A 13349-nucleotide genomic window follows, 5' to 3' on the forward strand; every position below is an offset into this window, starting at 1 on the left:
GATCCTTGGAAAGGGGCCCACCCTGGGCCTTCTGCCCAAAGCAGACGAACAACTGGTTTGTAGTGCGTAACGAACGCGTCCTGGCCACATAGGCCGAGAGCGCCCTTACGGGGCACAGCATGTGCAAGCGCCTCTCCTCGCCCGAACTGTACGGCAGGGGACAGAATGCTGACAAGTCTATGACCATAGACCTAAGCTGGCATTAATATTCTTAGGTTGGTAAGCCGGGTTAGGTCGCAACGTAACCCTGCGCCCATCATCCCCAAAAACCATACAGGCCTGCTGCACCGAGAGGGCAATCAGGTCACCAACTCTCTTTTCTGACGACAAGGCCAGCAGCAGCGCAGTCTTCAAAGACAGAATTTCAAATCGGCGGAGTCCAAGGGCTCAAACGGATGACCCGTTAGCCCGTCCAGCACCGTAACCAGGTCCCATTTGGGAAAGATGCACCGCGACGGCGGGCGCAGCCTACGCGCTCCTTCATGATTGATTGATTGATTGATTGACTTTATTTGGTGATAAAAACAGGACATAAGACAACATATCACCGAGGATAAAAACACAATAAAGCCCGAAGGCTTATTTCCATTGTGGTCCCCATGGAGACACTGCAAGTGGGAGCATAGTTTAAAACTAATACAACTCCATTAAAAGATAAATTACTAACTCAGTTTATAATTTACCAAAATAAAAAAATAAAAACTAGAACTAAACATATCAATCAATAAAATAATGAAGCGCGAGACCAAAGGGCACGCCCCCACGGGGCTCCCTTCAATTCCCATGTGGCAAGCAGAAATCGCGGCTACGTACACCTTAAGTGACTGCGGGGACTGACAAGCAGGCTCTGAAGGAAACAGAGAACTGGTCGCACACCGCAGTTCACTGGATCCACGCCCTTATTCGTGCACCAACGCGAAAAGACCCGCCACTTGTACGTGTACTGAGAGCGGGTCGACACATTATCGGGCAAGCCCTGGGCTAGCAAATGGTCCCGTTCAGGAGCCAGACTGCTAGCTTCCACCTGCTTGGGGAGAGGTGTGAACACCACTAGAACGAGCCGGAGGCGCTGTTCCCTCACCCTGTCCAACACCTGATGGATCGGGGGAAACGCATAGATCCCCTCCCGCGGCCACGCGTGCGCTAGCGCGTCGTGACCTAACGGGGGCTGTCCTGGATCAAGAACCACAGTGGGCAGTGTGTCGCGCGCCGCGATGCGAAGAGATCGACGCGGGCACGACCAAACCTGGCCCAAACCTTTTCCATCACCTGAGGGTGGAGGCACCACTCCGTATAACGGGGATTGCCTCGAGACAGCAGGTCGGCCCCGTAATTCAGCCGTCCCGGCAGATAGACCGCTGACACTGAAAGGAGACGGGGATACGCCCACAGGTGAATCCCCGCCGCTAACTGGTTCAGTGCCCCCCGACTGCACACCGCCCTGTTTGTTCAGGTGGGCGATCGCTGCCATATTATTCGAGCGAATCAGAACATGGTGCCCATGTATGAGCCGCTGGAAGTGTTACCTTCGCAGGCTGGGGGGACTGCGGAGGCAACGTTCTCTTTCGAGTCCGGCCGCACGCGGACTTGTCCGGCAGTGCGGTCCCCAGGAGAGCTCCCGACCAACAATGGGCCCACGGCGCCATTGATGGTGGGCTGTCCTAGGAGCCTCTAGCCAAGGCCAGGCCGTAGCCATGGACCAAGGCGAGCCCTGATGACGGGTATGAGACCCTGGGAGAGCTCCCGACCGAACTCGGGCCTTGGGCACCGAGGACGGTGGGCCTAAAGCTACAAGCCGCAGGCTGGCACTGAGCCCAGCCTTGGTGAGCCAACCGGTGAGCTTGACCTGAGCGCTGCCAACCGAGGCCAAGCCGTGGCCATGGACCAAGGTGCGCTGTGCCCCCTGTCAGGCTCCCTGCGCTTGCAGGGGACGCCCCAACAAAGGGAATGCGACCCATGGAGAGCTCCCAACCACCCTGGGCACCAAGGGCGGTGGGCTTGTCCTTAGAGCTACAAGCCAAAGGCTGGCACTGAGCCCATACCTTGGCGAGCTGAAACCCCTGCTGGACGCGTAGCGCCAGCAAGGGGCGGTACGTCTATTGTAGACGATTCTAACATTACTCCAGCCGGAGTAAACGTGCGCGCTCTACACGGAGGTAGCTCGCGCCCAATGTACTTAGCACACAGATACTAACTGCATGGGTGCACGCTAGCTATCTGCAACAATACTATCGTTCTGTGCTAAACAGTACTAATGCTGTCTGCACGTATGCAACCTAGCTTTCACACTTTTATGAGGGTGGACCTTGGTCAGCTCTCAAGAGCTTAGCTGCGGCCCTGGGCATCGCCCCACGAACTGCTCCCTTGAAGGGCTCGCTCGTGAAGATAGCCCAGCAGCTGCAAGACCGAGGGTTCAAAGCGCCTGTGCTCATGCCCAAGGCAGAACACGCACTTATCGTGCCGGTTCATACTCGGCCAATGTAGTTTTACACAAGGCCCATCCCCTCGCTGCCTTTCCCTGCTCAGTAGCACAAGAGAGAGCAGGAAGCTAATCACTAAATAGCAAGCTCCCGCAGGCCGCACCCTGTTAGCGGGAGTACCGTTTTAAGCAAGCTAGCAAACTAGCAAAAAGCACAGGCTAGACAGTAAGCAACCCGGAGGCTAGCGAACGTGCGCGTGCAACGGTAACGTAAGCGGCAATAGCCCAACCCGAAGGGAAGGCAACAATACCCACAACCTGTTAACCCGAGAGAACAAGCGTGAACAAGCCACTAGCTAAGCTAGCGTAAGCACTGAGAGACAAGCGTGCGCTAACACAAGCCTGCACACAAGCCCGTGCAGCGAGCCTCTACCCTGAGTAACACGGGGAAGCGAGCGTGACTGCAAGCTGAAAGCCAGCGGCCCGCGAAGCTAGTCAATCTCAGAAGAAACTCCTCAGAGGAAGTTACAATCTAGTATATGCTATTTGCACGACGGCAAAGCAACACTTAGCAGACAAGCAAGCTGGCTAAGATGGCGTAAGTACTGAGAGAAGCGGCTAACACACTCGTGTGGAGCGAGCTTACCTAGCTAGCGTATTCGCTCAGCTAATATCTCAGAGCTCCCCCTCCGGGGACGACGCCAGTAATAGCTACACTACAAGCAGTATGTAGGTCCCAGCAACGCCTGTGCAGCGTGCTCATGCCCTAGGCAGTGCACACATTCATTATGCCGGTCGTAACCGGCCAGCGTAGCCCCACAGCTAACACAGCACCTGGCTGTCCCCCCCTCTCTCTGCTAACAGGAATTAGCGGGGGTTATACCGTGTAAGCTAACTAGCAGTATGCCTGCAACGGTAAGATAGCTGGGGTGCTACGCAATGCTAGACGCTGGCTGCACGGGTGCAAGCTAGCTATCTAGCTAATCTGGAGAGCACGGCTTCTCTAGCTACTACTCTCACTTAACGTTACTCCAGCCGGAGTAAACGTGCGCGCTCTACACGGAGGTAGCTCGCGTCCAATGTACTTAGCACACAGATACTAACTGCACGAGTGCACGCTAGCTATCTGCAACAATACTATCGTTCTGTGCTAAACAGTACTAATGCCATCTGCACGTATGCAAGCTAGCTTCCACACTTTTTTGAGAGCGGACCTTGGTCAGCTCCCAAGCCTATCATTCGCTACCCCAGCCGGGGTAAACGTGCGCGCTCTACACGGAGGTAGCTCGCACCCAATGTACTTAGCACACAGATACTAACTGCACGGGTGCACGCTAGCTATCTGCAACAATACTATCGTTCTGTGCTAAACAGTACTAATGTTATCTGCACGTATGCAATCTAGCTTTCACACTTTTTTGAGAGTGGACCTTGGTCCGCTCTCAAGCTTTTATACAGGTGTTAACTGTAAAGAAGACACTCTTAGCTTTTAGATGACTTGTTCCGACGCCGCTGGTGAAGAGAAACAGGATCGGGTCCCCGAAGCCTGCAGAATCTCATCCACGCAAGACCTCTCGAGGTGGGCAAAGTGAGACGGAACAAGCCCTTATTTCTTTTAGCTTCTGAGAGCGCTAATTTAAGCTAACACGGAGCTTTGAGATGACACGTCCTCAGCCGGGCTGGAAGGAACGGTGAGTAGCTGTCCCTGGGGTGAGCGGACGTGACGTAGTCACGCGGGTGGCCGCCTCAGCCCCAGGGGGTACCACGCCACCTACAGGTGGGTGGTCGGTTTTAATGTTAACACATTCACTGCCAACAGTTTTTTTTTACTGTAGGTAGCTTCTGCCAAGGTTTTTTTTGAGGATTCTGGCTCATCTTTCAAGAGCCGAGGATTATTTTCTGCTAGGAATTTGTGAACACAAAATATCTCAAAAGAACTAATAGAATGTGTGCTTTCTCTGTCTAAAAGAGTTAGTTTGTAGAGTTAGTAGTTATGTAGGCATTAGCAGTTGAATACAGCATGGTTTCAGCATCTGAAAAGGAAAGTTGAGATAAATGCCTTTTTGTGAAATTCGATAGAACAGTCACTTTAACCATTTATTTTTGGCATCAGTAACACATCAGACATCTAAACAATAGTTCTGAACAGTAATTTCCTCCATAACACCACCCCCACCCCCCTCTCCTTCAAACTCCTCCCTCTGTGTGTGTTCTCCTCCTCCCTCCGTGGCTCTGCAGCGGGCATGTCACAAGCGAGTTTCTGCTGTCTGTGCTGCCTGGCTGCTGGCGGCCGCTCTTTGGGCGAGTCTGGATGGGGCTCGTTCGTTTCTGGGTTTTCGGTTGTGAGCTCAGCTGGAATAAAGCTGTGTGCGATTCTGGGCTTTCTGCTGGTGTTTCAAAGTGTGTTGCACCCATAATCTATTATGCAAATTTGCAATCCCCCACCGCCAGCTCCCAGCGCGAAAGCGAAAGCGTTTTCGCCAATCCATTTTCATGAGAATGGCTTCCTCACGCTGCTGTTTTTTCTTGGCTTTCTCTCGTCTGGAGAGCACTGTCGCCACTTAGTGGGTCGGTAAAATAGGTTATACACATTCAATAGCTCCCATATTTTTATAGGAGATGTAAAAGGGTTTGATCCACGTCCCACCGTCAAATTATTATTATTTTTTTTTGACGAGATAACTCATCGACGGCAGTCAACCGTTGGATTTTTTTTGACAAGATATCTCGTCGACGGCGAAACAAGGTAAAACATACAGATTTGTTGTAATTGTAAACACAAAAAAGGGAGCAAGACATAGTTTTCAAGTATAACACAATGTACAACTTTTATTCAAAGACAGGATTGAAAAATATAGTTCACTTGCATTCACCTCAGACAAGACTGGACACTACGTTAAAGTCTGAAATGTACCTAGATTTGCTAGAAGAATTGACATTTCAGCTTGTCACCTGATGTCAGTACAGTACTAGGAGTGCATTAACGTTAATATTTATATTTTATCGTTAGGTCAAACACACCTTAACGTTATGAGGTCGCGGCCGTTTGTCCATGATCAAGTCTTGCATTTCGGGATATTCAGTGTGTGTGGAAAGGATAGTTAGGCTAGCATTATTAGCACAGATGGCTATGTAAAACGCTATTTACAGTCCATGGTCAAATGTTAGCAGCGACCACTGACAACTTCATTCACTCACCGAAAAAAGCAGAAACCACCCTTCTTTGAGGTACGGTTAATACAGCCAACTGCATCGCAAGAAGGCATATTTACTGTCCAATATTGACTAAAAGCCACAACACCACAAACGCCAATACAACAAGACAATAGCCTAACGTTAGCAGACACCGCAAACAGCCCCCTTGAAACAGTCTGAGCCAGTCTCGTTCTGGAGGGAACCCCTCAGCTGAATTCACGTTGGATTATGATATCAAGCCTTGATCCATTTTTATTTTACTTCTTAGCAGTGTGGATCATACACGTATAGTCCTCTTTGAAATGGCGACTGCAAACTCCCAGATCCAAACGAGCTGTAATGTAGCTGTTCTGCTAGCTATGCTACTCAGAGTAGCCAAGCCAAATGCCTTCTTCTTCTTCTTTGAGTTTTATGGCGGTTGGCAAACATATATATGTGTATTACCGCCACCTACTGGAGTTTGATATCAGCCAAATGCCTGAGGGGTGGGCGTGGACTTAGAAAACCACGAGCCCAGTGCATTGTGGGAAGTGGAGGATTTCTGCACCCCGCGCACGCCCCACCCCACCCCACAGCATCATCAAACCCCAAATGCGCTGAGGGTTGCGCCGTGGCTGGCGAGCCTGCTGGTGCAGCCTGCGTGCAGCTCCTCGAAAATGTGACTCGACGAACAGCACGAGTAGAAAATAATGTAGATGGGGAGATAACAGGAGAGAGTTAAAGCTATTACCAAGTATATGGACTACATTCTCTCCTTGGGCTAACTTCTAGTCATTAAAATCCTAGTGAAATCACACAATTTAGAGAGTATATGGGACTTGCTGCCGCTGGCAAGGCTCCAAGTCGAGGCTATCGCACAAGTATGTTTTCCTATCCCAGCGATAGTAATGTTAAAAAATAAACCAATAATAAATCAAACTAGTAAATATCCCAATCATTCATATTTTGCAATGATAATCCAATGGTCTATCTCTATCTGTCTCTCCCTAATACAATTTTAGACCTGACTCTGCACTCTTTTACTCTTTATTTTTTATTTGTAAGTGCCCTAAACTGATGTTCCCCTTACATTACTTTTTTTTTGGCAGTAACATTCATTCTATGGTGAGTCCCCCACCCCTTACGATCATGCTAAAGTTGACTGTAAATTGGCATTTTAAGGCTGATATTTAAAAGGAGGCATCCCCCCTAGGCGGTTTGCATCTTTGTCTGGTCATCAGTTTATATAAGCACATATATATTGTTTCCTCTGTCCTCTTCAGAACCTTCCTGCAGGCAGGGAAGCATGTATGTGTGGAGTATCCCATGACCACGAACTACCACGCTGCTGTAGAGCTCTGGGACCTGGCCCAGGAAAAAGGTGAGTCCAGCCCCCACCAATCACAGTCTTTATCCAGTCCGCACCAATCACAGTCTTTAGCACCTTTCTCACCCCAACAGATTGGCTGATGTTAGTTGTCACTTAGTATCAAAATATGTGATACTGAGATTCATGGGGCTAAGGGAGGGTATCCTAGGATGTTGCAATTATGAATATTTATGGTGATGTTGGTACCATGAACTAATCACAGTAAAAACATTTAACCATCTTACTCATTTCCCCAGAGTCGGCAAATACAGTATAAACACTAGAAATGTTGCGCGCTCGATTCCTACGCTCTCCCGCTACGCGGGCTCGCCCGCCCTGCAGCTCAGTCGCTGCGCGGCCTCACCCGCAGCTCGGCTGCTGGGTGGCCTCACCTGCTCTATTGGCATGCGCAGCGCACAATTGCTCAACTTTGCATCACTGATGTCATCACTCACTGATGACATCACAATTGCTGATATCACATGCTGTCTATGTTTCATGGACTGAGGAGGTGGGTGGGCCGAAAAACAGCTCCAGAGAAGACAATCAGCCCAAGATACGACCAGCCACTGAGATGAACAATCTGGAAGAGGATAATGACCACGGCTCAGAGCAATTTAGAGAGAGAGTGGTATTAGCGGAGGACCAAAATGCGTGACTCATTAGCCAATGAACAGCCAGGAAGGGGTCTCGCGCTACTTTTGAATGCTAAAATAAAGCTGATAATGTCAAATTTGATTAAAAAAAAAAAAAAAAAAAAAATCAAAGTACAACACAAACTGTCCATTTTTCTCTTGAGAGTAAAAAAAAAACTCGTCCATTGGAGTGAATAGAGATGTCACGACTCCTCTATATACATGGCTCTGCCATGGCTATATATACTGCAAGCATCCTTTTCGGTGATTGGCTCAGCAGACAGGATGTATGACATCACAGATGACATCACAGCAGCAAGTTTGACATCACCGATGACATCAGCAACTATGACATCACTGATGACATCACATCATGTTTTGACAGATGTCATGGGCTGATTGGCTATTGGGGATGGGGTGATATGCTGACATGACTGGGTCCTTAATTCTTGAAACTCGGTCCATGAGACCCAATTTCAATCATCATGAGAGACCAGTGGGCAAAATTTAACAAGCAAGCTTTATTCACAAATGGCATGGCAACTAATTTTGGCGTAATGACTCCATGATAAGATGTCACTCCTCCTGTGGTGAGAGAGGAGGGCATCAGCTCAGACTAGGATAGAGAATCCCCCAAAAGGAATAACTTTCACCGGGCTTGACCTCAACCAACCGGCTGCGCTGGATTCACAGTTCATGTTTACCAATTCATCAGCGACTTACAAACTCACCGGGCTTGACCTGCGACTTACTGCTGGTGCTATAACTTCGGGGAGGCCACCACCAACGAAATTTCAATGTAATTGTAATGCTGCAGAGATTTGCATCTGCCATGCTTACCAATTAAGAATTAAGGAAGGAGAGATCTTTGGGCCGAAAATATGGCAGCCTGCTCCGGGCGGATGTAGGCCACGTAGGCTGACGAAGACCAGTAGGCTGACGAAGACCAGTGGCCCAATTGTTGAAGGAAGGCGGAGGACACCCCTTGCATGGCGGCCTATGTGGCTGCACCGATCCTGAAGGAGGAGAAGTAGGCTGACGAAGACCAGAGATGCTGAGGTACAAGAGAGGTCGAGGGCCAGTCTGAGGGATGCTGAGGAACAGAGGCTGAGGAGCCAGTCGGAGGCTGATAATATGGCAGCCTGCTCCGGAAAACCCCCACAGGAGGGCATTGGCGCAGACTAGGATAGAGGGGGTTTTCCGGAGGAGGCCGCCATATTATCGGCCCAAAGATCCCTCCTTCCTTACATTACAAAGATCCAGTATATATGAAACATTGGAGACCGCTGATATTGCTCTGCTGCGATACCCGTATCCTCTCTAAATGTATTGCATTGAGAATAAAACAAATTATAGGCTTTATAATAAAACATGACATGGGTTTCATAAAAGGGTGCTTCATTGGTGATAATATACGGCATTTGCTTGATACTATAGACTATTATGAAAATGAACAAAAATCTTGTTTATTGCTGACTTCACAAATTCATTCGATAAAGTACGATGGGATTTCATCCAAAAAACTTCTATTCTTTAACTTTGGGGAGAATAAAATGGGTGGAGGTCATGTATAATCAACCAAATAGCAGAATAGTAAATGCATAGCACCAGTTAAGTGGAGTAATGGCTCGATAGATGTTTTTGGGAATTCACATTCCAGATAATCTAAAAGATCTAGTTAAGATAAACTATGAAAATGGAGAAAGTGTCAAAAGTTTTACAACCTTAGAGAGGCAAGATTTTGTCACTACAAGGAAAGGTAACATTGATTAATACACTCGCAATTCCTGTTCATTTATCTCCTAATGGCACTTCCCTCCCCAGGGTTTTCCTTCTTTAAATGTTTTGAACAAAAAGTCTTTAAATTTCTTTGGGTGTGTGTGTGTGTGTGTGTGTGTGTGTGTGTGTGTGTGTGTGTGTGTGTGTGTGTGTGTGTGTGTGTGTGTGTGTGTGCGCGCAGGAGTGATTCTTCATGAGGAGCACATAGAGCTGCTGTCAGCAGACTACAAAGCCCTGAAGAGAGAGGTGGAAGGGAAACAGCTGCAGGAAGGCAGCCTCCATTTTACTGGTGAGAGACTTGACGCTGGTTTGTGCTCTGCAGTTCTGGCGATGTGCCAAAAGGTGAACTTGTGGCATGATGGCTGAGAGGTTACAGTAGCAAGCACGGTGGCTGAGAGGTTAGCTGGGTCATTCTACGAGACAAGTCCCTTTTGTTTCCGGTACGTTTGATGAGGTGCATATAGCACAAAAAATATGCCAAAGAGTGTTTCCAAAGCTTCAATCTATTAATTTAAGTGTTCTTGTTAACATGGTATATGAGAAAATACTATTCTTAAAGAGTGACATACTATTTTTTAATCATTTTTCATTAGTACATGGCCATTTTTCACCCTGTCCGTACTGACCAACCAACATTTACATCTGAAATATCACAAAATAAATCTTATATTTTATCAAACTTTAAATTATTTTCATTAGTACATATGTCTCTTTGTTTACATAAGATAATTAAATTAAAAATTTGTAAAAAAAAATATATATATTTGTGTGTCCACAGTTTCACTTACCACCCCGTCACACTAGCTTGTTCTTGTCTATACTGTAAATAATGTACTGTTGCTTTAAGTGACATCACAAAGAGTAAGTGACATCATTTTAAGCCTTTGGAGCAGCCAGGAACTAAAAGAGTCAAGTTATGATATTATTTTAGATAGTTTATTTGTTGCTTTTTCATGTTAGACAGGGTTCGTCATGCTCAACCCACCCACCCCGTAACGCAAAATAGATAGAAAAAAAATGTGGCTGTAACGTGAGGAACTTTACCACCCCGTCACATAGCCCGTCATGTTTTATTGTGACACGAATGGGATAATATTACGGATTTTAAGGATTTTATGCCCTAGTTGGGAAAATATTTTTCTTGGATGGTCAACACATGTCCTTTCATGTTGTGCATTTAACTCATTGAGTGCCAGCCACTTTTGGAGAACGGACGCTCCCAGTGCCAGAGTTTCAGAGCGTTTTCAGTGATTTCTCGAGGCCCACAGAATATTGTGTGATATTACTATGTAAACACCGAACACGCACAAAGAACGATGAGACTCTATTGTATCAGCAGCAAAAAAAAGTTTATTGATATCATTTTCCGTTCTTTAGTTATCAGCCGGAGAAGATAGGTCAAAAACAGCAAAAACATGCGTTTCCATCTAGAAGCTGAGATATTGAGCCTTTTGTGAAATGAAGCATTTCAAGCAAATCACTGACTCTGAAACTAATATTTTCTGACCTGAAACATCTGAACAGTAATTTCCTTCAATAAACAGCACCCACACACCCCTCAACTCCAAACTCCTCCGTGGGAGTGTCTCTGGTGGCTCTGCTCGCTGTGCTGGCTGCTGCGTGTGTCAGGCGAGTCTCTGCTGCTATGGCAGGCTCTGCTGCCTCACGGATCCACGTTCAGATGGCGGCCGCTCGTCGGGGGAGTCTGGATGGGGCTCGCGTTCGTCTGCGTTTCTGGGGTTTCGGTTGTGAGCTGGGATGAAGCTGCGTCCGATTATAGGCTTTCTGCTGCGCGTTTCAAAGTGCGCTGCACCCAGTCTATTTTCGGAGCGCTCAGCCTTGTGCGCCGGCTCCCAGCGCGACACTGAAAAGCCAAACCATTCTCATGAGAATGGTTTGGCTTTGGTTTTATTTTCTGGCGGCTAATCGTGTCGAGAAGCTATGCAGCAGAGACAGAGACATTTGTGGGAGCGGATTGACTGCTGTTCGCAGCTAACGTTGGCTCCAGGCAGCCAGAGCAATCTGTGCCGCTCTGGCTGATGTATCGGTTTCTCTTTCATCACGGGGCTTTTTCTGCTTTTTTTTCCTCAACTTTCTCTAATCTGGAGAGCACTGTCGCCACCTAATGGGTCCGTAAAATAGGTTATACACCTTCAATAGCTACAATATTTTTACAGGAGATGCACGAGGCTTTGATCCACGTCCCACCGTCAAAAAACGCAATTGACGACTTTAGTCGTCATTGGCACTGAACGTTACTTTTTGAATTGACGACTTTAGTCGTCATTGGCACTCAATGAGTTAAAAAGAAAGTTTGCTCTTGATGACATTTTTTGAGATTTCAAAGTGGAAACGGCACTCGTCTCATAGAATGACCCAGCTAGTACGATGACTGAGAGATTAACTAGCACGATGGCGGAGAGGTTAGCTAGCACAATGGTTGAGAGGTTAGCTAGCGCAATGGCTGAGAGGTTACAGTAGCTAGCACCATGGATGAGGTTAGCTTGCACGATGGCTGAGAGTTTAGCTAGCACGATGGCTGAGAGGTTAGCTAGCACAATGGCTGACAGGTTAGCTAGCATGATGGCTGACAGGTTAGCTAGCATGATGGCTGACAGGTTAGCTAGCACGATGGCTGACAGGTTAGTTGGCATGATGGCTGACAGGTTAGCTAGCACGATGGCTGAGAGCTTAGCTAGCATGATGGCTGACAGGTTAGCTAGCACGATGGCTGAGAGGTTAGCTAGCATGATGGCTGAGAGTTTAGCTAGCACGATGGCTGAGAGGTTAGCTAGCTAGCTGATAACGTGGTTGACGAAGACCCCACCAGGTCTTCGTCAAATGGTAAATTAAGTGGATTTATATCTCACCACTCAACGCACTTCACAGTATGGGCTCTATTTTGCCACTGGCCTTAAAGTGGCCTTAGGCGCTAAACTGGCCTTAAACGCAAAAAACACGCTTTACGCCTGCCTACCGCTATCGTCCCGTGTCAGTTTGGGCTGTCGGGAAGATACCGTCATGTTTTTACGCCCCGAAATGCGCTTTACGCTGAAGAGGCATGGCGCAGTGCAAGAATAGGCCAGAATGGGCGTTTCGGCCTTAAATACCAGCCTAAAGCGATCTTCCCAATGGGCGTTAATTTTGCGGTCAACACTTTTCTAAAAACCAGGCCTCATTCAGTGCGCCGGGGATATAGCCAGTAACCTAGGCCTAGCTACTGCAAAAGTTAACTGGTTAAAGTCTGGTTAAAAGCTGAAAAAAAGTGTATTGGGGGTTAGTTACACTTTAAGTTGTTACTTGCGTTAGATAACTTCTTCAATTTTCAGCAGGATCAGGATTGAATCTGCAGGATTATGGAGAAAACATCAAACGTGCTTTCCTGCATTTCATTGCGCAACACAACAACTGACTGGAAATACACGTCTTTTTGGTGCCTCGATCCAGACATTACCAATACAACAGATAAACCGAGAGCCTACACTAGAATGGATGGTCTGTGATTGAGAGGAGTGACGATTGGTTTAGGTTTAGGCATGAGGAGTGACGATTCGTTCGTTCGTCCCTCCAGTCAATCCGCACCTTTCATAGGAGTTGAGGCAGTCAGATGCAGGGAAAAATGGCAACGCATGGTCTACAACTTTTGACGCGTGGATTATTATGCACATACTTCAAATTTGTTTCACGAAAGGACAGGAATGTGACGGTAAAGTGCAAACAAGACCCTTTGACGTCAAGGGTCGTGTCAAGCACATCCGGGTCATGACTTGCAGAGTTGACTACTATGTAGCGTTAGCTGTTATGTAGTTTAGCATGGTAAACACTGCTGATATTTATCTGTTTTCGAGAGTATAGATGATTAATTTGAATTCGATGGCCACCCGTATGGAATAACATTATATGGATTACAAGCAGCAGCGGGGGATACTGGGGGGAGCTCCGATCTACCAATGTGACATACAGCAAACGGAGC

At 47.5% G+C, this 13349-nt stretch overlaps 1 protein-coding gene across 1 annotated transcript in view; it reads left to right on the forward strand.

Annotated features, from left to right (window-relative positions):
• Positions 1–13349, forward strand: part of blvra (biliverdin reductase A) — a 73783-nt gene that overhangs the window by 33288 nt on the left and 27146 nt on the right. Inside the window, exons 4-5 of the mRNA XM_083653898.1 lie at positions 6877–6974; positions 9558–9665. Of these exons, the coding sequence (XP_083510024.1) occupies positions 6877–6974; positions 9558–9665 (206 nt within the window). The remainder of the gene's footprint in view (positions 1–6876; positions 6975–9557; positions 9666–13349) is intronic.

The sequence above is a fragment of the Poromitra crassiceps genome, assembly GCF_964638095.1.
Source record: "Poromitra crassiceps genome assembly, chromosome: 17".
In the NCBI taxonomy this organism is placed as follows: domain Eukaryota; kingdom Metazoa; phylum Chordata; class Actinopteri; order Beryciformes; family Melamphaidae; genus Poromitra; species Poromitra crassiceps.